This window comes from Malaya genurostris, chromosome 2, assembly GCF_030247185.1.
Source record: "Malaya genurostris strain Urasoe2022 chromosome 2, Malgen_1.1, whole genome shotgun sequence".
NCBI classification, from domain to species: Eukaryota; Metazoa; Arthropoda; class Insecta; order Diptera; family Culicidae; genus Malaya; species Malaya genurostris.
In genome coordinates, this window is record NC_080571.1 from 253,952,647 (window position 1) to 253,979,810 (window position 27,164).

General features: G+C 37.5%; 3 protein-coding genes across 7 annotated transcripts in view; 1 reads left to right on the top strand and 2 right to left on the bottom strand.

Moving 5' to 3' along the window:
• Positions 1-16,308, bottom strand: part of LOC131429540 (zinc finger-containing ubiquitin peptidase 1-like) — a 23,024-nt gene extending 6,716 nt beyond the window's left edge. Inside the window, exons 1-5 of one of the 4 annotated variants that reach the window (XM_058593725.1) lie at positions 15,794-16,308; positions 15,503-15,576; positions 1,460-3,172; positions 1,043-1,391; positions 709-920 (exon numbers count right to left, since the gene is read on the bottom strand). In XM_058593725.1, the coding sequence (XP_058449708.1) occupies positions 709-920; positions 1,043-1,391; positions 1,460-3,172; positions 15,503-15,568 (2,340 nt within the window). In that variant the 5' untranslated portion in view covers positions 15,569-15,576; positions 15,794-16,308. Of the gene's footprint in view, positions 1-708; positions 921-1,042; positions 1,392-1,459; positions 3,173-3,251; positions 4,218-12,239; positions 12,270-15,502; positions 15,577-15,793 lie in introns of those variants that run through there. The other 3 variants (XM_058593727.1, XM_058593726.1, XM_058593728.1) reach the window with 3 other exon arrangements.
• A 3,724-nt stretch (positions 16,309-20,032) lies between these two features.
• Positions 20,033-22,037, top strand: LOC131429542 (glutaryl-CoA dehydrogenase, mitochondrial). Of its 2 annotated transcripts, XM_058593732.1 has the most exons (7): positions 20,092-20,208; positions 20,276-20,299; positions 20,414-20,492; positions 20,563-20,697; positions 20,758-21,574; positions 21,642-21,802; positions 21,865-22,037. In XM_058593732.1, exons 5-7 carry the CDS (start codon positions 20,775-20,777, stop codon positions 21,927-21,929), a joined length of 1,026 nt encoding a protein of 341 aa, XP_058449715.1. In that variant the 5' UTR covers positions 20,092-20,208; positions 20,276-20,299; positions 20,414-20,492; positions 20,563-20,697; positions 20,758-20,774; the 3' UTR covers positions 21,930-22,037. The 2 variants fall into 2 exon arrangements, with proteins under 2 accessions (XP_058449714.1, XP_058449715.1); XM_058593731.1 differs by lacking the exon at positions 20,414-20,492 and having other exon boundaries at positions 20,033-20,208.
• A 104-nt stretch (positions 22,038-22,141) lies between these two features.
• On the bottom strand, positions 22,142-25,602 carry LOC131429543 (ribosome-releasing factor 2, mitochondrial). The gene is made up of 4 exons (XM_058593733.1): positions 24,425-25,602; positions 23,905-24,360; positions 23,484-23,850; positions 22,142-23,430 (listed from the first exon to the last, which is right to left on the bottom strand). The coding sequence occupies exons 1-4, from the start codon at positions 24,558-24,560 to the stop codon at positions 22,179-22,181; spliced, it is 2,211 nt and encodes a 736-aa protein (XP_058449716.1). The 5' UTR covers positions 24,561-25,602; the 3' UTR covers positions 22,142-22,178.
• Between the last annotated feature and the right edge of the window lie 1,562 nt (positions 25,603-27,164).

Consider the following 27,164-nt stretch of genomic DNA (forward strand, 5'->3'; position numbering starts at 1 on the left):
ATCAAAAGAGAAAGTAAATAAGGAGAGGCTCTCATTTGCAGTTAGGCCCTTTTGTCGTGGGACTATCGAATTTCTTTACTTGACATTTGACAGGTTTTAATGTAAATTTGTATTGAATGCGAAATGTCGATACGACTATCTAACTGCTATAGCTTCATTGAACCCAAACTATGACGAGGTTAGTAAGGAAAAAATAACTGGAATGTCACGCTGACATATCCTCCAACACTTTCTTTTATTTACGTTCCAGCCCTTCTGACTCACTCCCTCGTTGTCTTTTAATTGACACAAGATTTCTTCAGTCGCTCTCGACCTTTCATGAGTAATATTCGAGCATCTCCAGTTCGTTCGTTGTAGAAGAACAATAGGCATTACTAAAATATCCATTGGCATTTCCACATATCATTCTTTGCACTGTAAGCAACTTAGTGTACTTATTTGATAGCTAGTTTATCCACAAGTAATCTTATCATATCATACAAGAAGCAAAAAACGTAAAAAATTCTTTTGTTTATTAATTGATCGTTAATAAATAAATAAATAAAACCAAAAGAAGACATATATCGGTGATTTTTCGTAATGCTCTCAACACACATTTGGCACATTGTCAAATCATCAATACCGTAAATTGAAACTAGAACTGATTCAAAACGAAGACGGAAACTTTTTTCATTGTCTAAATAATTCAATGCCAATCATAGAACCTACCTGGTATTGCTCTTCCGTTTCGATTAGTCCTTTAACTGCTACCACTTGGTATTGAGGAGCTCTCATGGAAGCAGAATTTTTCCGTATTAATCGGAGCGAATCCTGGGAGGATCCAAGGGCAGCGACCTGTCGCGGCCCATGGCTGGGATCTAATACAAGCAACGAAAGCCCAGATGTACGTTGCTCAATTCCTATGATTGTTCTCGAATGTCCTAAAAGATACGTTAGCAAAGCATTAACATACAAAAAAAATATTTGTGAATATAGTATTTGGGAATGAGGAATAGTATCCCGTTTCCGACGTTCCCTCCGAAACAAATTCAAAATCAATCACCTTGATGCTGCAGATACAGTGGAGGGGTGTGTATTCTTGGCTCTTCGAAGTAACGTAATACCCAATTGAACAGCTCCGGGTGGCGACCATCGGACGACGTTGGACGGTGAAAGTCCACCAGTTCACACCGGATTCTCAGCCACGACAGAACTGTCACAATTTCCGTAGCACCAATCCATTTTCGCGTGTTATGCAATTTGCAACCAAGCTGTTCCGAACCTTGAACGTCGAATCCTTGAGCCCAAGCTGCTTCCACCATTCGCTGCAGTCGTGATATACTTGGCATAGCTGTGCGTGCTGGACCATGAGATCCCCAAGCGGAATATAACGCTTCATTATATGCGGTATTCTATTGAGGCGAAACAAAAACATCACATTTAACATCAACTAAATGTTCACTAGCGTGAGGACAAATACCTGCAGTAATGACGAAAGCATCATCTGAAGATTTCGGTATCCACAGCCCCAGCCTTTGTCACCATAACTGGATGCATAATGGTCAACACTTGAACAGACGAACGTTTTGAGCACATTTGGCGACGAAGATGATAGTGCAAGAACTCTCGGTGAGACAGTCTTTGTGCAAGATGAACCATCATCGACACCGTGCGATTCTGCAGCCCGCAATCCAACCTGCCGTTCATAGTAATCCGCTACGCTCATCTCACCGGCATATACAGCACGTTGCATTGCTGCTGCCGATTGCTCCCGGAAGTTGCCTTGGTCATCCATGCCGTACTGTGCGCGGAGCATTTCGAATTCACGTTGCTCTCTCAATTTCTGAGCTTGCTTTTCCAAATCTGGTTCTTTTGTGATTGGATTCTGAGGACTCTTACTAAAGTGCTTCTCAATGTGTAACTCCATCTCGGCTGTTTTCATATTATCGAAAGAAATACCACATACAGGACAAAGACTCCCAGTGAGACTACCATTAACAGTTGCGGCCGCAGGCGTACCTCCGTTTTGGCGATCAGCTTTTGCAGGACTCAATATATCACGATGTTCTATGTTGACGTGCAGTTCCAGATCCGAACCAGACTCAAACGTTCTCGCACAAATTGGACACTGTAGTGCACTAAGAGTATCTACATGGGAATGACCACTGGCTCCATTGTTTATGCTGGGACTTAGTGGATCAAAGTGCGATCGATTAATATGCTCTTCAAGAATATTTGGATTATCTGTTGTGTACGGACATAATAAACACTGCAGCGGGCTTGGTTTTATGTTAACGGTTGCAACTGGTTTGTGAGATTTGAGCTTCAGTCCCAGCTGAGATCGTAGAGGCGATCCTTGACCACCAGCCCCAGTGCCATTGCTGCTAGTAGTAGCACTACCACTGGTACAACCTGCTCCACCTCCATTAATTATCACTTCCTTACTTCCATTCAAAATATCACAGCTTTTGTTGTTGCTTGTACTGGTTACAGTTACCTCTGGATGTTGATTATTCAGCAAAGACTGCTGCGGCTGTTGATTCATCTTATTTGCATTGTTGGACATTTGGTTGATGCTGCTACTACTAGCACTCATGCTACCATTGCAGATTCCATTTAGTTGGCTACCGATACTTGATTTACTACTGATGCTCGTGGCCGAAGTGCTCATCGAAGAACTAATTTTGCTATTGCTAACGTTGATTCCATTGATACCGTTGTGTTGAAGCACTGTTGAATTTATTATCGACGTACCACTGGTGATTAGGGAGCCGTTGCTGATACCGGGTTTGATACTGGAACTGGACACTGGTGTAAGAAGTTCAGATGTTATTGAAGGAGATAAACCACGGCAGTCGGAAATAGAATCGGAGTCACCATCGATACTAGGAGTTTGATCATCGATGAAACTCATCAGTTCATTCTCGGGCGTTAGATAATCCAAATGAGCTTGATTTACATGCAGCAAAAGTTCGGCAGCCGGCACTCCACACAGTCCACAAAACGGGCATTGGGCACTGCCCTCCACATGGCATTGACGTGTATGTTCTCGCATTGCATCATCGGACAAACTGGACATACCACAGATCTCACAAGAATGCTCCTGTGACAGAATTCCATTTGCCGCAGCCGACGAAGTGGTTGCCGATGGATCTTTGTCACTATCCTTGCCGATTCCATGGTGTGACATTTTCTACAAAGAACAAATAAATCGAAAATTATTTAATTATTAGTGGAACTGTCTGTCAAGGATCAGCATTACAGGGACATACTTTTTGGGTTAATCAATAAAATCAAATGCATATCACTCTCATACAACCAGTACGTGTGCACCTTATTATTGGTAGGCTCTTCGAAAGGCATGCTGTGAAGGAATAGCGCGAGAGAGAGAGAGAGAGAGAGAGAGAGAGAGTGAATATGAACCACGAAACGTGCTCTCATCCCGCTACAAAACAAATTGCAAGAGTGACTCAGGTACTATTAAAGGAAAGTAAAGAAAGAAGATATTTTAAATTTTTCTTTTTCATTGCTAAATCTTGGAACTTTTTCTTGAGAGTGCAAAGCAACGTTGTCAGGTCGTTTTTCCAAAAACCTGTATCCGGCGCAAAAAATTATCGGTATCATATCGGTATCCGAATCTCTGCTACATAAGTACCAGGAAAATTTTACTGGAGCTCAGTTCAGTGAGCAAAAAAAGGTCCTACGACAACCTTTTCTCATGCCTATTCCAACTAAAACAAAAAATCGGTATTTATCTGTATGATCAGCGAATTATCAGTATTTTTGGAGAACACATCTGTATTGCGGTATAGAGGTCAAAATCGGTATAAATACCGAGGAATCGGTATACCTGGTAACGTTGGTGCAAAGGTTGTATTTCCATACAACAAGGATTGCGGTGCGCTAGGTTCGTAATTCCATTACTTCATAGTCAGTATTATTGTCAAAAGTGTCGTTGGGAGGGATTTTCGTCTTCTTTTTTATACACACTTAAAACCATTTCTTGAGCTCGGCATAATAAAATGCCGAAACTGATCAGCAACACGTAAATTTGCTGATTGCTCAGTAATCAATACGTATATTTCTGAACTTCGTTAAATGCATTCACTGATATTTTGGTAAAATGCTTCAATTTTCCGAAATTTGGCATAATTGCTTTCTGAATTTATCAGTAAACAACAGATATGCCGACATCAGCAGAGACGTTTGCCGAGATTTCGGAATATGCGCTAGCTGTTGCCGAGATTTCGGAATATGCGCTAGCTGTTGCCGAGATTCAGCACGACAGCTGTTATTTATTGCCGCGTTACATTTTCGCTTCGCATTGCGCGATTATTTTCTAATGAAATTCTCTAGTGAAAAAATGGATAATCTTCGAAGAAGCGTGGAACCACATGCAAGTAAAAATATTGAATAAATATAGTGACATGTTCCGCTTTACAAAAAGCGACTTTATCAGAGCACTCGCGATTATAAGGGAAAACACCCAACACGGGGCTCAAAGCGTCCTCGAAACAAAACTTTGGGGGATATGCGAAAAAATAACGCAATGCATGGAATAATTCAATAGATCAAAGTAAGTTTATTTGAACAATATCGTATATGCATCATTAAATATTGAAAATTTTTGTAAGCCGAAAATCAATATATATATATATATATATATATATATATATATATATATATATATATATATATATATATATATATATATATATATATATATATATATATATATATATATTTATTTATTTTTATTTTCATATTTCCAGCTCGACTCAAGGTGGTCGCATCCGGAAACGCCGATGTTGGTAGTGATGTCTGAGGAATTTGGCGAAGGAGACTGCTCATTAGTTTGGAGAGATGTAATAATTCCCGCATAGGACCGGAAATACTGTCAGCATTTAAAACTCTTTGCACGGTTTTTACAGTATTCGGTATCAAATGCGAGCCTTCCGACAAACTTCTTAATTTATTTTTTATGCTACATGTTTTCAGGTAGAGGCTTTAAGCACTACTAGCAACAAATTTGTAAGCCTCGTTTAAGTGTTAATAAAATGAATTTTTGATCCTGAACGGTGTGTTTATAATGTTGAGAAATTACAAACAAAATTAATTGACTAGATTTTTAATTACTGATGATTCGATAATTTATTTTTTCATTTTTTCGTTTTATTGGATTGCCGAATATTCAGTAAACGTTTCACGGAGCAAACAGAAAATCTTATGCTGACGATTTCGCAATATTTGACGTTTGTCAAATTTGAGGGTACCGAGATGCTCAGTAATTTTATTTTTGCCGAGATGATTGCTGATTACTCGGCTGTGCGAATCTCGGCATTTCTTTGCCGAGACTCAGCTAAAAAACTTAAGTGTGTAGTCGAAGTATTTCAGACCACCTAACAAACTTTATGGATTCAATCGATGTTAAGTAATGCATGTTGCATCAATTTGAAGCTAATCACAATCAATTACCTATTGCGGAAGGGTTTTTCAAACATATTACAACAGCCAAATTAACAGCCAAATTAAAATCAACCCTAAAGTGGGCCAAAATACCTCTTTTACCCTATACTATAGTGTTTTATAGTATTAAAGTCGATTGTTTCACTGGAGTTAAGGATCGGTGTATAAGAGGCAGTGGCGTATCTAGAGGGGGGCGAAGGGGGGAGCTCGCCCCGGGCGCAACGTTTGTGTGGGGGCGGCAAATTAATCCTTGGGACCTATTTTTTTTGCTCACCCAAGTAATCTTTCCGGAGATGGAATTCAGTTTTGTTTTTTTTTTGCTCACTAAACTCATGTAAATCTCTTATTTGCCCCGGGTGTCAAATTTCCTCAGTACGCTACTGATAAGAGGTTATAGTTTAAGATTAGTAAATACCCTTGGCATCTTAGAGCTTAAGCAGTGTGCCTTAATATTATATTATATTATTGAATAAAAAAAAAAGAGGTTATAGTGTTCTTATGTCGTTTTCGTTTTTAAATTGCACTACACCGGTGCTAAGACAAGACCTGACAACTGGGGGGGTTGCTTTTGTTCCAAAATGGACCAGTTTCTGATTGGCTGATTTTGATGTTGCTACCCGCACATTATGAAAAGAAACAATTTTTGTACTCTGAGCAAAATACCATAGTAACCGCAGCCTGTTTTCCATTGTCATTTCAACTATACGCTTAAATAGTAGCAACAATCATGATATATGACTTTTCACCATATGTATTGTATAAATTACTAGACAACAAAGACTACGACTTGACTAAACTATTTGTATTTATGACTTTTCTGGCATGGTCATCCTGACAATGGTAGTCATCTCAAATATAAGAACAAATAGTTAAAATCACAATTTATAGTAAGGTGAAATTGCTCTCGAGCCTTGATATATATGAGGAGCTAAATAGTTATTGCTACCATGTAAATATGTTCACAGTATAATAATGTTACCATAAATAGATACATGGTTTAAAAGAAATTATGAAGTTTGAAAACACTTTTCATATAGTCCATATCAACAGAATGTATGTAGTAAGCACATTATCGTATAGTGTTTTTTAACCGACTATGTTTTTCATTTGTGCTGGCAAATTGTCAATAAACGAATGTACTTTGTTATTGTCACATAAAGTTACAATACAGCAGACAATTTCGTAACACATCAGTGGTTGATTTGAAAAAAATGTATATTGTGACATATATTGTGCAATTTGGAAGGTCTTGCAGGTGAGTAAATTTTGTAGCCTTACTAGTTTCCGTCGTTGAAATTAAATTTTTCAACAATTTTACCGGTAACGGCTGTTTTCTAGTGAAATCGACGTCCTGTATAATTTTTATTATTCGTTATCGGTCGCTGTAGAAACAACATCAAGCGATTGATGAAAACGACGAACATCATCCAATTCCCGGATTCAAATCGCTCGAATCCGACGAAAAAAATAACAATATATGGCAGGTGGGTATCGAGGTTTGCATCTGGACTTGGCTATTAATTTCTTCCATGCTGCCAATTCCTGCTTCAGGAAAAACTCCACCGGACAGAGCCTTGGATCCACTGCTGCTATCAAGCAATGCTAATCAATATTTCACCAAGTATATTATCATTTGATTTGAAGCGAAAATAAAATTGAGTTTAATGAAATTATTTTGTTGTTCTTGTTCTAGAATTCAAATTCATAAAACTTTTTAACATTAGCTCATGTTTTGCTGATCTTCAGCATTGTTGAATCAACCACTGCCTTTAGTTTCGAAATAACTAGAAGTGAAATGTCAAAAATACCATGACTCTGGTTATAGCGAAAACTACAATGTAAATAAAGATTCGGTCATGGTTAGCCTAACCATCTCAATTGTATTAGTTATTCGTACAATATACTGTTCAATATTACTATTCTAGAGCCGATACCATTTATAGTAAACATGAACTTGACTATTGTTGAAATCATCTGATTTAATAGTCGGCTGAAAACCACTATACTCGCATGGTCACGTTGGCCCTCTATATAGGGTAAGGGCTCCCTATTTCATCTCATTTGTAAGGACGTCGCCTTCAAACCCCGATTTAGCCACTAAAATCACTATAACTATTTCATATTACTGCTTCATTCGCCTTGCTCCACATTGAGATTTGATTCACATTTCTTGGAAATTAAAATAATGTTCATAAAACAGCAAAAAACTCTTATGAAATGTTCATTACTCTGCTCCTAATTCCATCTCAATGGATTTTTATCCATCCTATCGTTGATCCTTTATTCATCCTATAAATTAGCAATGGCGACAGCAATCAAAACATAATATTCCACTATTACACTCTCAGGTTCAAAATGTCAGAATTCTTCTTAAAAACGGCCTAATGCAAACTATGAGACACAACACACAATATTTTCAAAACCAGATTGAAATCATTTCAAAATTTTCGGTTGTTTCCGTTACCTTTCGCTTTGAATTTAAAACTTTACTGTAAAGTTAATTTGGTGAACCAAACCAAAATGTAATTGTTACTATTTATTCATTAGCCCTTCTTAAAACAAAGTGTAGAGCCAGAGATGCCATTTATACAGATTTATTTGTATTGTATAGATTTTTGTGTTCGCATACTGATTTAAATCAAAGTGCTGATTTTATACAGATTTCCTAAATTTAATACAGATTTGTACAGGGAAGTGAGAAGTAAAAAATTAGACTTTTCTCTCTAAGTATCTATTAGTATTTGATTGCAGTGATTCTTTAAAAGCTTATTAATCAACAGACAAATCACATGTTAAAGTGGAAATCTTTTATGTAGGTAATTGATTATGAACACTGACAAACATTTATATTAAAATTTTGAACCAATTTGAATTGATATATATATATATATATATATATATATATATATATATATATATATATATATATATATATATATATATATATATATATATATATATATATATATATATTGTTATTGTATATATCAACTCGTTGAATATTCTCGTGAGCGGGGCAATGACTTACGGAAATATAAAGAACTATCTGTTAACATCATTTCATTAGTGAAAACAGATAGAGCAGATATCGACCTTCTATTCAACGGAATACATATTTTCTATGAAAATATCTGGCATCTCTGTGCACAGCCGATGAAACACACACACTTTACAGCGTTATGTTGACGTATAGCGGAATGAAACCAGTGCTACTATATTTGCCACAATGGTTATTTCATTAGTATTTAACACGCTCTTTCTGGTAATATTCGAAGCAAAAACAGTTTTATTGAAGTATTAATATCAATAATATAATTAAACTAATGTCACGGATACCAAAAACATACTTTTTGATAATAATTTGAAGAAGATAGACAATTTATTTTTTGTAACATTTTGAGATAACTTGGCAACTTTGCGAAACAAAATGAGATGAAAACAAAGTGCAATCAAGTGAACTCAGTGAAAAACTTTCATCTCATATTTTTAAAGACTTTTATTGTTTGTCGGGTAGTTTTTGAAGTTTTAAATCGTTAATTAAACAAGTGGCAAGTGAACATTACTAATTATGAAGTCATCCAGCATTCAATGGTAGTGTAATTGTGCGAAAAAGTGATCATGTTTTGAGACGAATCGATTAGTAGATAATCAGAAACATGACGAACTGTAAATCTTGAGACGAAAATGTGTCCTAAATTGAAAAGTGAGTTTATTTTCAATGAAAAAAAACCATAAACGAAGAACTTAAAACCAATTCTTTCAATAGAAAAGTGTGACAATAGCTTTTATAATCATTTTAAAACATTTCACAGTTTGGTTCAGGTAGGTTGTAAAATATTATTCATGTTCAAAGTAATGAGGTGAAGGTATGAGATGGAAATAGGAGCTCAGATGAAATAGGGAGCCGTTACCCTAGTAACTGTTACCATTATATTTTTCTGAGTGTAGGGTACGCGAGCAATGATGCCAAATATAAAGAAAATCAGAAAACAAGTTTATTGAAATGTATAATTTTAGCTCATCAATGTAAATGAAAATTTTCAAAGAATGAACTTTTTTTCAATCTCATTTGTAATAAATGTTAATTAAAATCTGCATCAAGCCGCTTTTTTTTTCGGTGAATTAAAGTGTAACAAAAAAAGATTTTTTTAAATTAGTGTAAACTCGAAAGTGTGTTTAGTTTTACGAGAAGAATGAACTGTTGTGTTGCACACTGTGGTCGCACTAAGCATTTTTATCCAATCTTGACTTTTTCCGGTTTCCAAAAGATCCGGTAATACGTCAACAATGGATTCGATTTTGCGTCCAACGTGAGATATTGCTTGTTTTGTCATCAAAGCTCAATTAATTGTTTTTAAGGATTCATATATAATAAAAAAATGCATTCACCAAAATATTTTTCATGTTTATTTCAAATCCAAAAGCGAGTCTAAAAATTTAAATTTAATTAATATTTTTTTCTTAGCATATAAAGGGTGATTTTTTAAGAGCTTGAGAACTTTTTTAAACAATAAAACGCATAAAATTTGCAAAATCTCATCGGTTCTTTATTTTAAACGTTAGATTGGTACATGACATTTACTTTTTGAAGATAATTTCATTTAAATGTTGACCGCGGCTGCGTCTTAGGTGGTCCATTCGGAAAATCCGCTTTTTTATCGACAAATTTTGTTCAGCGATGAGGCTCATTTCTGGTTGAATGGCTACGTAAATAAGCAAAATTGCCGCATTTGGAGTGAAGAGCAACCAGAAGCCGTTCAAGAACTGCCCATGCATCCCGAAAAATGCACTGTTTGGTGTGGTTTGTACGCTGGTGGAATCATTGGACCGTATTTTTTCAAAGATGCTGTTGGACGCAACGTTACAGTGAATGGCGATCGCTATCGTTCGATGCTAACAAACTTTTTGTTGCCAAAAATGGAAGAACTGAACTTGGTTGACATGTGGTTTCAACAAGATGGCGCTACATGCCACACAGCTCGCGATTCTATGGCCATTTTGAGGGAAAACTTCGGAGAACAATTCATCTCAAGAAATGGACCGGTAAGTTGGCCACCAAGATCATGCGATTTGACGCCTTTAGACTATTTTTTGTGGGGCTACGTCAAGTCTAAAGTCTACAGAAATAAGCCAGTAACTATTCCAGCTTTGGAAGACAACATTTCCGAAGAAATTCGGGCTATTCCGGCCGAAATGCTCGAAAAAGTTGCCCAAATTTGGACTTTCCGAATGGACCACCTAAGACGCAGCCGCGGTCAACATTTAAATGAAATTATCTTCAAAAAGTAAATGTCATGTACCAATCTAACGTTTAAAATAAAGAACCGATGAGATTTTGCAAATTTTATGCGTTTTATTGTTTAGAAAAGTTCTCAAGCTCTTAAAAAATCACCCTTTAGTTATTGAAAAATCTGTAAATATGGCTACACTGTAGCCGATACGTTGGTGTTTATTCCACAGGGCGAAAATGACGAGAAGGATGGTTTGGAAGGAAGAATAAGAAGCCAGTTGTCAGGTCTTGTCTTAGCACCGGTGTAGGTAAGGTTGCCCTGAAACCGTTCGTTTTTGCCAATTGCACTACACCAGTGCTACACTTTTTCTGCACCGATACCACTGGTGTAGCACTCATCAAAAGTTTGGTATAGCTCTGTGCAATGGAATCATTTATTGTAGTCAATGGTATCTGTTTATGTTTTCGTCATTTTTGTTCGTTTATTCATGCCTACGTGCAGAACCCATCGTTGTTTTTATATAGGATTTTTGTACCAACTGTTTCATTAGTAGATATTATTTTGCGAATTACTCGATTTCCAACCAACAAAGTGATGAAATCGATTACTAGATTTTCGCTTCGGTTTCAAAAAGCCGTAGAAAAAAATTAAAGGGTTGTATGCAAGACACGACCGAGCACAATTACATTAAAAATGAAATAAAGCTAAGGTTCCCATAGTCAATACAACAATAAAACTGACAGTAGAATTCTTTCAGGACAATTGATTCTATTCTATTTTGAGCCTTCCACAATTTTTTTACATTGTGAGGAATTTGAAAAATTTCCTTTAAATAAAAGTTACTTATGATGATTTCAAAGTTACTTAAAAGATCAATTTTGGATACGAACAACCTCAAGATATAAACCCGAACAAATGAAACGATTTTATATCATAATAACAATTTTCAAGAATAAGAATGTACAAGCTGATCAATTTTATAAACAGCGATTCAAGAGAAGATTTTATATATTTTGACCGAAAAATATTGAATCAGTTACCGTGAACCAATAAACTTAGTAATAGTGTAATTTTATTGATCATACGTTAAAAAGCATCGATAATCTTCGGAAAGAGCAAGATTAGACCAAAATATTATGTATTATAAGACTAAATCAATTTCTAGCTATTCAATTATTGTTTGGTTGAATAATAGGGTATGAGGACTTATACTGAGAGAAAGTTTCAATATTGTATGCTTGAAATTGCCACATTTAATGAAAAAGAAGTATCTATGATTATCATCATAACATAACTTTATACTTAATCCATTTGCGCGCCACCGTTTTGTTCGTATGTAACCGGAGATTTTAGTTTGCACACGGCCCGTTTACGTTTATTAAAAAAATTTCAAGCATACAATATTGAAACTTTCAAATCAATTAATACAAGCACCTCAAATTAGGTCCGCCGATAATTCTAAATTGGCCTGCTAGTTACCGGAAAATCAAAATAAATAGCTAACTGGTATTTGGCAATTTTCTTAAACAATAACGATAACGATAAAAGAAATGGTTTACTTACAATCCATTTTAGCATTATTCTCGCTCAGTTAACCATCCCAACAGTTTCAATATTACAGTATATGTACTTTACGTTGAATACACTCTGATTCACAAATGCAGTCGAACCATTTGTAGTAATATTCTGTTACCATTTGTAGCAAAATGCTGCTCAAAAATATTTGAGCCTGCTCATCTAACCGTTTTATCGACAGTGTCAAAAGGGATAGAAAGGGTTTGCGTTGCCCTTGTTTTATTCACTCAACGTTGATTTCAACTTTACACACTAAGATTTTATTCCTTTGTTCGGTAATATTTTGACGAAAACTTCCGTTAATCAATTGAACTAACAGATATTTTGATATATGAATTTTATGGATCTATAACATTTCCCCGAAAACCATTCTCCAGAACATAAAAAACCGAAGCATTTTCCCCAAATTTATTGCCCAGAAAGTACTAATCTCCAGAAATACAAACTCTAGAAAGTAAGAAAATCCAGAAAAAAAATCCCAGAATGTACAAAAGTCCAGAAAACCATACACTCGAAGGCATTAGTCGCTAAAATAGTATTATTGGTATAATATCGTTTGGCATGATGGTTATTTAGCATAACAGATCAACATGCTGCTTAATAGAATTTGTTCTAATTTACTGCGATTTTGAAAGGTCTAATATGGCTACGCCTCATCGTTTTTAATGACCTGCTGTCTGACCTCGCTGCCGCTCGTTCGGACTTAACTGAGGGATAGCCCCTAGCTTTAGGTAATCCGGGCAAACGCACGCAACTACACAGAGGTGATTTCTGCGGGGGCGCTGCCCCCCGCAGTAGCCGGCGCTTCCGACGGCGCACTCGCGGCCTTCGGCCGTCTTGACCTGAATCATCTATGACGAACAAAATTTTGTGTAAGCTTTAAATAAAATAATTATATAAAATGGTAGTGTGCTATTTACTACCCTTTATCACTAGACCGAATTAACGACGAAAGGTTAGCAGCATGCTACTATAAACTATATGCAGAAACAAATACCCAATTTAAAAAAGCTATGTTTGAATTGAAATAAATATAGCTAAATGATTTCATACCCGTTATATAATTTGATTATTTTTTATCAAACTCGTTATTTTAAGAACCCTCTTTTTCAGACTAACGAAGTTTGAAATAAGCATAGTTGCCTTGGAAATTACAGTTAATGAGTATTCACGAATTTTCGCGAAAATTATATTCGTCGGACTGGTTCATTCTAGTCAGGCGCGTACCCAGAAAAAAATTTCGGGGTGTGTTTTCATAATATTGGGGAGACCGGGGCTAAATCGGACACTTTTTAGAAATTGAAAAAAAAACATCCATTAAAACTGGGTTTTTATCGAAATCATTTCTACCGCGTTATCTCCAAGCGCGTTTACAAAGTCAATCTATGAATTGAAATATTAGCAGGTTGATAAGATATTTAAGCTGTCCAGTTTAACAACGTGTCCGGTCTAACCCCTGTATCCCCTAATAATTTCTTAAGTTTCGGAAAGGGGGTTTAAACTCTTCCCCCATGCATACGCGCCTGATTTTAGTATATGCTTTTCTGGTAAAAGAACTGTTCCTATGTTGTTTCTGTATTATTTTCCATTATGGGGAAACAGTTTCTAGGTATTTGCTTCGTCAGGGAGATGGTATTCTGGGGAATGGTACATTCTGTTGTATGTCTTTCTACTAATTGATACCTTCGTGACTATGATTTTCTGGAGAATGGTACATTCTGGGGAAAATACTTCGTTGCTTACTTTTCTGGAAAATGGTTTTCGAGAGATTGTCGTACAGCCAATTTTATTTTACAAAAAATTATGCAAATTTTCACCGGACGATTCTCAGTAAGTGTCTTTTTATTAACCAAAGGAAAAAAAATTGAAGGGCTGGTCGAATGAATTGAGGTGCAGGTTCACAAGTTCTTAAAACATTAGAACTAGCTTTTTGTTTACCTATAGGCAAGAACAATATTCGTATCACTTGTCAACTTGCTACCAACACATTTCGTTCCAGGATAATTTCTAGTGAACTCAACGGATTGTACAGAAGGCACTCAAAGCCCTATGATAGATCACAATGTATTGCTGCTATATTTAATAGTATGATATGTTCCATAGAAGATAGAGCTAATCTAAATGTGGATAAAAATAATCTAGATGGGCTGACACGAAATGAAACTTTTGAATTCGCTCATTTATTACAGTTGGTGGTTGGAGCATTATTTAATAAAGCCATATAAAACTATACTACAACAATAATAGCTGTAGAGAAATTCATGACAGATGGTTCAGCAGAAGTTCTTCATAATGTTTTTAATCACCTGCAATTTTTTGTTACTACAGCATATTATAAAACCATACACTATGGCCCTTATTACCGGTGTCACTACACGGTGAAAACCAAGTGAAGTGACTGTGACCCTTATTATGAGTATCACTTCACGGTGGAAATCAAGTAAAGTGAATGTAGGTCCTTATTACGGAAGTCGCTTTAAAGGCAAAAGTATTTACTTGGATGAACTTGATGCCATTATGAACATCACGCCACCAACATTTTGTTGAAAAAAATATTTTTTTCCACCATACTGATCACTTCACGATGCGTGATACTGGTAATAGGTAAATTCAAGTGAAATGACATGTAAGTGAAGTAAATGTAAAAGTGGACGTGAGAACGGTAATAAGGGCCTATATTGCAATAACGAATCATATCATCTGCTTACAATACTTGGTAGATGAACAAGTTGTTTATCGATGAATCAAACACGTACCATAACAAATGAGATAACATATGAAGACAAACACGAGAAAAGGTCCTAAGTGCAAATGACAGTTTCTCCTTGTTTACTTTCTCTTTTGAGTATTACGGTCCGATCAGCAATCTTTCCATTTAACACTTCACATAGGATAATAGCAAAAACTATCAACTTTCGTTATGCACTGTAGAATTTGTTGGAAATTACTGGAATTTGACGTCATAATTGAAACAGCAAGTAAACCAAGAGAAATTGTCATTTGCCCTTTGGACCTTTTCTAATGTTCATCGAGATATATCTGCAGTCGTTCGAACACGTCAGACAAATATGCCATCAAGTAGCAAAGCAACCTCTCTACATAAACGAACGTACATGTGCGCGAGAGTGAAAGGAAAATCATCACTAAATATCACTTTGCTGAGAAACTTCAAAATCATATTGATTTATGCTGGTTTAACTGCGGAGATTTAGAAATCACAGTCCGATAGAAAAGTACACTAATATAATTACGACGGTGCACATTAAAGTTGCTCTATTATTCAGAAATAGTATGATCCACTTGGTGTCATGATTCATCTGTCATCCTACAAAAAAATTCCAGTTAAGATACTCCATTTACAATTTAAAAGAACTTGGAGTAAAATTTTGGCAGCAAAATCATTTTAGTCGCGCGAGATAAATAATGTTTGAATAGTCAATCTATTATAAATGCACAAACCAATTGATTGAAAGACTAATTAGGGGTACGACGAAAATGTTTCGTGCGAGTTTTACGAAAATTGAAAAGTCAATAATTCTTACCAGTAGGTTGCAAGATATTATATTGAAATAAACAGTACTTCAGCTCCACCAATCACGAATAATCCAGTTCATCAAGTAACTGTATTATGTTAGAATATTAAGCCGCTAGGAACCTTTATTATTACTATTGCTACTTTTTCCTACTGCCAATTTTTAATCACTAGTATCCTCGAAGGACCAGTTCAAGGAACTCTTCTTATGACACAACACACATGCTCAACTCTATAGATTGATCTCTTCACAGTATCACTGTCATATATCTCTCTTCCTCAATACTTTTATATTTGGATTGCCAAACGAACCATTGCCAAATAAATCCGTGCATTATTTTCGTGTATTCTAATTGTGTACATTGTTCACACTATACAATTTTATTGGTAATGCACCATCATGCCAAATATAGCCAATTTGAAGGTGCAGATAGGATACCCTTTTTCCTTATATTCACTTTGCTTTTCGAACCGCGGAGCGAAAATAACAAACAAGTATCTCTTCTCTTGCAACACGCGAACCTATTTAACAGCTATTCTAGTGAAGGGAAAAAAAGCCGCGATGGGAAGTATGATTAGACCTCGCTATGTTCCTCTCGACAGAAATGCTCGTACCCATACCTATACCATTACGTTTATGCTCACCCGTATTGGTAAACTTTGCAACGTCCTACTCGAAACACAAATTATTATGAATGAATGGATCCGGACAGCTGCTGTTAACAAGTGTTATGCTAAGAGAAACGTCAAATCTTATGTAATTTTACGGTTCTCACGAGTTGCGTGAGTACCATGCGGCACAATCGCAACAGTAGTTCACTGTTTGCGTGCCCTATCGGTGTATTTTGTTTGATGGCATGATTTTAAAGTTTGATAAAAAAATAGACTAAATTTTATTTTTCCTACATATTCTATCCTATTATATTCTGAGAGACGAACAACTATGTTAAAAATTGATACAATTAAATAATAGTTAATGATATTACCTATATTACTAGAATAAAAATAAGAAAGTTTTGGCATTGAATTCCTTTTGGGGAATTTGGCCTTTCTGATTCAACAGACTTCGCAGCCGATTCTTAGGTTATAGGTAAGATCAGCGTCCTATGCTTAGAACTGTCAACCCGGGACATCAACTAACCTACAAATTAAAATAGATTAGGGATCAGTTTCGAAGATTTCTTACATTTTTGCCTTCTTTTTGATTCCAACTGCTCTAATTAATCAACTTTTGATAAAAGAACACAAATTTTCCCTTTTTCTGGGATCTATATAAGTGCAATAAAACGAGCTAACGAAGTAATCTTAACTCTTTTGGTTCAGCTTGAAGATAAACATGCGCTGAAGATTCGGTGGAAATTTGAGCAGGAACAATCAAATAGTTTTCGAAATATCACGGTAGAGGTTTAAAAACACTAAAACTACAAGAACTACACAACTACAAAATCATCACCAATTTTTGTTTTGAAAATTTGTGAAATTGTGGTTGTATGAAAAGACTTTATTAACCCTTAACGTACATTTCTCAAAAAACTCCGGTAGCGTACAATTGGGGTTAGATTAAATCCACACGACTTTGATCGCGTATGACTTTGTTTTTCTGATCCGATTTTTGAATCCTTTCACCCATCTATTTTTTACTTGTTTTAGACATGATTCACAGAGAAATAAAAAAAAAAATTGTAATATGACACACCAGAGAACCGCTTCAAATGGTGGTAGAAAAATAAAAACTCAATTCCCCCACGCCCAAACTTTTTCAGAGGACCTAAAAATTCTAGGATTTAAAGTGTTTCTTATTCTTCATACTCAAATCATCCCTTGGGAATTCTCTCGGCGGCTTTCATCCGGATCTGACTTCCGATTCAGGAACTACAAAATCAGGGGCGACAAGTTCCGAAAATATTGGGAGCAGGAAAGAGATTTTTTATTTATGGGAACGCAGTGAAAACATTAAGCTGCATGATTCATAAACAGGAATTTTATGTAGAAAAAAGTACATGCGGTACATTTAGCATTTCTCCGACCATATTTCTCATTCTAACGTGCGTCTACCTGTTCAAATGTATGAGAAACAGGCGAGTCAATTCGTATTAATAAAACTCGAAAATTTTAGTAAATTAGTTAGAAAATATAAAAGATTAAGGAGCTGGGATTACAGAAAAAAGTGTTATATCTTGCAATATCTCTACCAATTTTCCAATAGGTGAGGGTGGTCCTAGCATACCACTGTGGGCTAAATCGCCACTCTTGCGTTTCTCAGAGATGGCGTGGGTTACAGGTGAAACCTGTTTTAATCTACCTAGTGGTGTAATGATGCCTTTCTCATGTATAATATTGTGGTATTCTATTCAAAATTTTTCTCTTCGATTTTTGAAAGAAACCAAGAGATTGTTTGTGCATAACATACTGAATAAAACAGTGCTTTGATTGCGTAGGTCATTCTTAAGAAAACGAAGTGGATTCACTATTATATGCACTTCCGGCACCGGAACCCGAGAACCGGTATAATAAAAGTCGGTTCGTGCGGCCACCAACTAACATAACATACAAACTCTACCATTATGCACTCTAAATTACGATTTAAATGTTTGTTGCATCCGAAAATATGCAATACATTTTGATAGGACCATAAGACCTTTCAATTGGCCCTAAGATTGGGAATAACGGTTTAGAGTCCAGTTTAGACATTTTTTTACGTTTTTTGTTTCGCCGGTTTAAGTGACGGTGTACAATATTGATCACACTTTACCCTAAAACTCCGGACCCGGATGTCGGATCCGGATGAAATTCAGGAATTTCGTATATGACCGGAAGACTTCATTTAAATCTAAGTTTGTGGAAATCGGTCAAACCATCGCTGAGAAAAGTGAGTGAAATCCATTTTGGTATAATGACCACTATTTCCGGTACTTCTGGAACCGGATACCGGGAACCAGGATAGCCGGAATCGGTTTGTTTAGTTGCCTACTGATAATGACTATCGATTTGTGTAGTTTTGAGACCAGTTTAGACATTTTGTTTACGTTTTTTGTTTCGCCGGTTTAAGCGACGGTGTACAATATTGAACATACTTTACCCTATAACTCCGGAACCGGAAGTCCGGTCTAATTTTCACTAGTCGATTTTCAAGTGATTGCTTAACCTTTCTATATGAGAAAGGCAAAAACATTCGAAATTCTGTAACCAAATAAAATATAATTACCAATAATTTCCATCCCGTTGAACGACCACAATTAGGTTAAAGTCCGGGTTAAAAAAATAAATATAGAAAAAAGATTGCGTGGGTGTTAGCTCTACAATTTTGTACAAGATGGGTTGGTAGCCATGAACGTAACCTAATCGAACAATTATCATAAGGGTTTCTGTTTGTAAATATTTCGGATACTCTATAACACTAGGTGCGCTTGTTTTTGCAGATTTCTGGTATATACGATTTCTAATTCAGACTTGTGTAACAGCATGAAAAGTGTAAATAATCGTAGTGGTCCTAAGTCGCCATTTTACGGGTGGTACTTAATCGTCTCCTTTTTTTCTCTTTCAAATGTGACACCTTCAGAAAAGTGCCTAACGACCGACAGTATGAGCAAAACACTATACATAGAAAATAAAGAAACAAACTGCTACCTACCTAAACTAACAAGGTATTAAATCTTTGTTCAGTAAAGAATACATGCCCTCCTATAATCAGCTTGTACGTATACACGAGAAATAAGCAGTGTACTACCTTCCGACGTGGAACTTGACTTTCTGTTTGGACCAAGCCAATTCGTAGTGTATAGAATAATTGCACAGCGAGTACTACGATCGTATTGATTCTAAGAATCCTTTCCGATCCGGAACATAGTGACTTTTAAGAGCCTTACCTCCTGAACCATCGACAGGTGCTAACTTGTATACACACACAATTTGCTCAATTTTCCATTAAAATACATCCTAAAGTAAGAGAGAGTATGAAAATCCAAGAGAGCATCTCAGCAAAGACATCATATTAACAAGATATCCAGCTCTCAGATTTCCCGAACAAATCATTGGCAACATCCTTTTTTGCGAGCATGTCGCCCTCAGGTGAGTCCGCATCGAATCTCATACATAGAAGTAGGGGAGAGAAATGTCAAATTCGTGCGCGCCAAAGTAGCAGGGCTGTGCACCCATACAATTGACATAACATGTTGAATGAGACGCCGTGCGATGGCGTTGCTGAACTGAAGATTGAGATCGCTCCAAGCTGACAGGGTCTGATCTCAGCTAACCGGCTCAGTGTGTAACGGAGAGTGAAACAGTAAAGTTGTTTTACTGTGATGTGATTAATTAATAGATTAGATACGCAAATTAAGTAACTCTCCAAAACAATGGCTCTAAGAATCATAGCAAATAAACTCACTAGTCTTAAAGGATTTGGGAAACTAGTCAATGTTCAACGCGGTAAGTTTAACTACACTTTTATCAAATTCAATGATGATGGTTAACGTTGTTTTAATACCACCCACAGGCTTAGCTTCTGCCAATCAGAACCGTAAGTAAATTATGAATTAATACGTGCGAGCCCCCTAGCAAACCGCGCATGATCGTATCCCAACGACTCTACATCTAGCCGTAACTTATCTCTTGCTCTCATGATGATTTTCAGCACAACAACCTTAGCTCATGATAAGATAGTGTCCTTCAGTTGACGACTAGCAAAAAGAATGCTCAAATAGCGAAATAAGGTGTTCCTATTGGCTGTTACGGGAGCATGGTGAAATGTTGAACATGAAATTTTGTTTCTTGTTATTTTAGCTACTTTCAACTGGGAAGACCCATTAAACTTGGAATCCCAACTCCAAGACGATGAGATTGCCATCAGGGATTCGTTCAGGCTGTACTGCGAAGATACACTTCTATCGCGTGTGATCGAGGCTAATCGAGACGAAGGTTGGTTAGATTTTTTTCCTATTTTTCGTACGCTACTATACAAAATATGAATTATTTCAGTGTTCCACAAAGAGATTATGAAAGAACTGGGTTCGTTTGGAGTTCTTGGCTGTACAATCAAGGGATACGGGTGTGCTGGCGTGAATAATGTGGCCTATGGTCTACTAACTCGCGAGGTAGAACGTGTGGACTCCGGTTATCGATCAGCTTTCAGCGTGCAAAGTTCGCTCTGCATGGGTGCTATTTACGACTACGGAAGTGACGCACAGAAACAAAAATACCTTCCCAAAATGGCCAAAGGGGAATTGATCGGATGCTTTGGATTGACGGAACCGAATCACGGCAGTGATCCATCATCTATGGAAACTAAGGCCGTACATGATTCGAAGACTAAAACCTACGTGCTGTCAGGCAGTAAAACGTGGATAACAAACTCTCCAATTGCGGATGTGCTTATCGTTTGGGGCAAAACCGAGGACGGAAAAGTTCGAGGATTTATTATCGATCGTTCGGAAAGTTCTCACGGACTAGACACGCCAAAAATTCAGGGTAAATTTTCATTGCGGGCATCCGACACTGGAATGATCCTGATGGATGAGGTTCGCATTCCGGAGGAGAACATCTTGCCGAATGTGTCCGGCATGCGGGGGCCATTCGGTTGTCTGAACAATGCTCGCTACGGGATTGCTTGGGGTGCACTTGGTGCAGCAGAATCGTGCTTGAAAGTGGCCAGATCCTACACACTGGATAGAAAACAGTTCAAGCGCCCACTGGCCGCCAATCAGCTGATGCAGAAAAAAATGGCAGATATGTTAACGGAGATTTCGCTAGGCTTGGCCTCGTGTCTCCACTTGGGACGCCTGAAAGATCGGAAGTTGTAAGTACATATTGCATAACTAAGCGAAGAGATGCAAAATTCGAAAAGGGGACACATTTTTTCGCAGACACACGACCGAGATGATTTCGATGCTCAAAAGGAACAACGCCGGAAAAGCGCTCGAGATAGCTCGTGTTGCCAGGGACATGCTTGGTGGAAATGGCATTTCCGATGAGTACCACATTATCAGACACGTTATGAACTTGGAAGCGGTGAACACGTATGAAGGTATCGAAAAGTTAATAGGAAACATCATTCTTATTTAATTTCATCATTGTCATTTCTTTCAGGAACACACGATATTCACGCTTTGATTCTGGGTCGTGCTATTACTGGCATCCAAGCATTTTCGTAAAATCTGTAACTAGATCATTTTAACCAGTTGCATTTATAAAACTGAAATGAACGAATCCATTCGAATGGAACGACCTATTTTGAATAGAAATAACTAATTATTGTAAAAGCTGTGAGCGTTTTCCAATAGCATGCACCGTAATATTTTGAAACCATCCCATGAAAAAATACCACAATGGCCTTCTCTATGTTTCTATTTTTTTCACACATCAATTTAACATTACTCCAACAACTACTTCAACAGCACCGTTTATTCTAAGCCATGCGCTCGCCGCACGGCACTTGCTTCGTCCATTTCGTTAAGTAACACATATCCGTTGGGTTCCATAGCCACACTGGCGGTACCGGAGCTGATGCACCTCACCTCACTCGAATAATCTTCCAATTCAGCTAATGGGGCATTCGCCCGCAGCACCTTGTGAAAGTGTCCTCGTGAGGTTACGTCCAGTATCGTGCAACGTCTTCGGTTCAAATCCGTTTGAATAGCACTCAGATGTTCGGATGGCATTGCAATCTCCAGCAACATAATTGGTTCCATCAAGCGACATTTCGCCGTTGCAAGAACATGTCGTACACACTGCGCAGAGGCAGCCATTATGAACGTATCCGCGGTTCCTTTCCCAATAGTCAAATGGTGCAAGGTGATGGCAACATCCATCAGTTGTCCTCCCAATTTGGGACCGCGTTCTAGGGCGGCAAGAGCACCTTTTTTTACGAAAGCTATTTGTTTTGGACGTATCATTTTCAGGTTTTCTTGTGCCTCTGAAGAGTTATCTAGCCGAAATCTTTCGCTGTATTTGTCGCCGTGAATCGTTAATTCCATTCGAACCAACTGACGATGTCCTGCGATTTCCTTCTCGGCCGTCCAAGTTCCGCAACATGGTTCTTCCAATGCTTCTTTGTAAGCTATCTGCAATGGTCCCAAATCAACATCGATTTTATACTCTGAAAAAATTCTTGACTTGATAATGTCCAAATGAAGTTTGCCCATGCCACCCAAGACGGTCTGCATGGTCGTTTCATCATAGGAAACACGCAAACTGGGATCTTCACGTTGGATTTCCTTCAAAGCATGATCCAAAGCGACTTGATAGGCAGACGACGGAGGTTCGATAGAACAAAAGTATACCGCATCCGGAACGACAGTTTGAAGAGACAGTTTGTTAACGAGGATCTCATCGTCACTTTCGTCTGAGCTAGCATTGTTAATACTAAGTTTCTTCAGTGCATTTCTCAAAACAGAAACATTCGATACTACTAGATCTCCGGTTACTGTGGACTTTAGACCCGCACATAAGCCTATATTGCCTGCGGCAATCGACGATATTTCTCTGTATTCGTCAGCCCAAGGGGAGTACATTCTTTGAACGGTTTCGGCCGTTCCTTTTGCAGTAACAATTTTCGATCCCTTTTTAAGAGTTCCTCTAAAAACCCGTATCAAACTCAACGCGCCACGTTGTTTATCGTGAGTTACCTTAAAAACTTTTCCCACGAAATCTGTCCTGAAATTTTGTTAATCTAAAATATTCCTCCAAAGACAACATAATATACTAACCCAAAACAGTTATAAATATCATTCCGTTCATTTGGAGCTGGCAGATATTTGAGAACAGCATCCATAAGAAGCTGTATACCAATGTTTTTGTAAGCAGATCCTACAAGAACAGGTACCACCTGCTGTTTCAGAGTGCATCTCCGAATTGCTTGCAGTACCAATTCCGTTTTGATATTCTCCATGCTTTCTGCGTCTATGATCGCTTGCGCCAAATCATCATCTTTGCCGGATAGAACATCAATCACTTCGAATAAGTTTTTGCGGACGTCCAGTGTTTGCGTTTCAGACAGAGGAACTCTTGTATATTTTCGTCCATTAGATGGTTTATCCCAAACTACTTGGGTTCCAGATAAGATGTCAATCACTCCTGAAAACAAACAACATTAGAAGCGACAATATCTAAGGACTATTTTTATTTTACCAGAAAGTTTCCCATGTTCGAAAACAGGTAACTGCAACAGAACAGGTACTATCCCAAGTTTCTTCTGTAAATCCTGTAAACAGTTATCCAGGTCCGCGTTGTCCTTGTCCATCTTATTGATGAAAACTATCCGAGGAAGTTTGTGTCGGTCGGCTTGACTCCAAACGGTAACAGTTTGCGCTTCCACTCCTGCGGATCCATCCAGGATGACTACAGTACCATCGACGGCTGCTAATGATTGTTCAACTTCCATCGTAAAATCTATATGACCAGGTGTATCTAGCAGATTGATACGATAATCGCGCCAGTCGAAACTAACTGCCGCACTACAAATCGTTATACCACGCTCGCGTTCTTGTACTAGAAAGTCCGTCACAGTATTGCCATGATGTACTTCTCCAAGGATGTTGGTTTTGCCGGAATAAAACAGCATCCGTTCGGTGGTGGTTGTTTTGCCTGATGTAAATGAAAAATAAAATTTAGATTATCACAAGCTGTGAGCTGTAACTCGTACACTTACCACCATCGATGTGAGCCAATATGCCAATGTTTCGAATGTGAGTTTCCAGCAGGGCACTGTTATGATTCCATCGAACTTGAGACACATACCGAAGAATTCGTTTTATTCCGACTGTTGCTGACCTATTGCACAACATTATTGGTATAATTTAAACTAATATAAGATATTTTTTTTTTGTACGTTTCATTGTGGACTAAGACCATGGTTGGTCCATCTCGTCCTTCTTGTGTTTTGATTTTGTCTTGTTATTCGGGTGTTTATTTTTGTTTGGTCGTCTAGATTTCTACTTTCGTTTCAATCAGAAATCTTGCGATGCTTTTTATTTCAGTTTCGTTTTCGCTTTTGAATATTTCTTTTAGAGGTTTTTGTATTTCGAGTGCCTTGTATTTTGATCTTATTGTGGTCCATTTGGCGCACCAATATAGGATGTGTTCTAGGTTTTCCTCTTTTTGACATGTGTCGCAGGAGGTGTCTGTTATCCATCCCCAGCTGCCTTGTCTATCCTTTGTCATACAGTGGTTCGAGCGTACTCTGTTTAAAATTATCTTCTCTTGGGTAGTGAGTTTCATGTTTTTGCTCCAGATTTTCTCTCCCGGTTCTTTCATGAATTCGAAGTGTTGTTTTCCTTTGGTTGCTGAGATTTCTTTATATTTATTTTTCCATTTTTCGCGGTTTACTCGTTTTGCCAAGATTATTGTATCTTCTATTGTTAGTGTTTCAAAATTATGCTGTAACTCTTTTGTTGCTTCCACCGCTAATTTATCAACTGCTTCGTTCCATTTTAAACCCATGTGACTTGGCACCCATTGGATTCTTATTTTGTTGTTCCTTTCTACCGCTTGATTAATTTGTTTATTTATTTCCGTTATAATGTGGTTTGTTTTTATGTGTTCTTTATTCTTCAGCATTTGACATGCGCTTCTTGAGTCCGTTACTATGACTGTTTCTGCGTAGTCATTCATTTGACTGATTTCCATTGCTGTTCTAATTGCTATAAGTTCCGCGTTTGAAATGCTTATGTTTGGGTTAATTTTCATTGCAACGTGTTTTCCGGTATTTGTATCTAGGGCGGCTATTGCTGTGCCTACTTTGTTTTTTGCTGCGTCTGTGTATATCTTTTTGCTGTTTGCGTATCGTGTGTTCATTACCTCTGCTACTGCTTGTCGCCACGTTGGTGCGTTGACGTTAGTCTTTTTGCTGTTTATTTCTGGTATCGTGTCCAATATTATGTTGTTTTTCCATGCTCTGATTATTTCTGTTTGCCCATCCGTTCGGTTTTCTAGTTGCTTTAAAATGTCTTCATGCTCTATCGCAAGTTGTGTGATGTATGTGCCGTTATCTTTCTTATTACTTATGGCGTGTTCCAGGAATTTCCTGTTTGGGTTTTTGCTGTGTTGTAATTTGATGATTTCTTTTAGGGTGAGCCATTCAGCTCTTTCGGCCATTGGTGTGAGTCCGCTGTCCGCTAACATGACGTTCACTGGGGTGCTTTTGATGTATCTCATGGCAATTCTTGTGTATGCGTTTAGTGCAGTTTCTAGTTTTCTTTTGTGGGATTGCGCTGCTGTTCCGTAGATTTGTGCTCCATATTCGAGTTTGGATCTGACCATAGCGTTCCCAATTTTTATCAATGTTTCGGGGTCGGAGGGGCTTGTTTTGCATGCTATCAGTTTTAGCATGTTTATGTTTTTTTCTGCGTTAGTTCTGATCCTTTCAATGTGCCTTCTGTGGGATAGATTTCTGTCGATTGTGTAACCTAGGTGTTTATGTATATTCTGTAGTTCAATTTTTTCCCCTTTTATTTTCAGCTCTATTCTTTCATCTGGGAGACGGCTAAAGTTTATCGCGGCACATTTTGCTGGGTTGATATGCAGGCCTTTGTTGTTCATTTTGTTAGTAAGTTTTTCCAGGAATCGGTTCGCTCTTCCTATAACCTCGAATCCTTCTCCGGTAACCAACACCGTGAAATCGTCTGCGTATTGCATCAGTATCACTCCTGCTTCTTTTATGTGGTGTAGGTCTGCCGTGAACAGATTGAAAAGGAGTGGCGATAGCGGGCATCCTTGAGGAATTCCTTTGTTTGTTACCACTTGCACTGGTGTTTCTGATGCCTTTATCACTATTTTCCTTTCTTTTAAGTACTCGAATATCCACCTTCTCGTGTCTTCTGGGATTTTCATGTCTTGGAGTGCGTCTATTAGCTTTTGGCCGTCTACCTCGTCGAATGCTTTGTTTATGTCCAGGAAAATGGCTACGCACGATTGCTTGTTTGCTTTAGCTTCCTTAACAGTATTTACAATATAATTGACGTTGCTTATTGCTGAATAGTGCTTTCTAAATCCGAACGATAGTTCCGGCTAGAGGTTTTGTTCTTCGGCATAATTGTACAAACGCTCCTTCACCCATGTGTTGATTATTTTTAGAAATGCATTCATTAGTACGATACCTCTCTTCGAGTCTATGTCGTCCGGGTTTTTGTTTGGTTTTTGTATTAGAATCAGTTTACTTGTTCTCCACTTTTTTGGTATTTGTTTGGTTATCCATACTTTGTTCAGTTGGCTGCATACCACAGACTAACAGACATGACAGTATGAGTAAATTCTTATAAAAATAATTTTTCGTGATGCACTAGTTCCACCTATATTGTACTGCGCGAACTATTTACTATCAGTACACCCCTGGTGTTATGTAAAAGTTTTTTTACTAGTTGGTTTCCCCTCGTTTGTCAACACCGATCAGC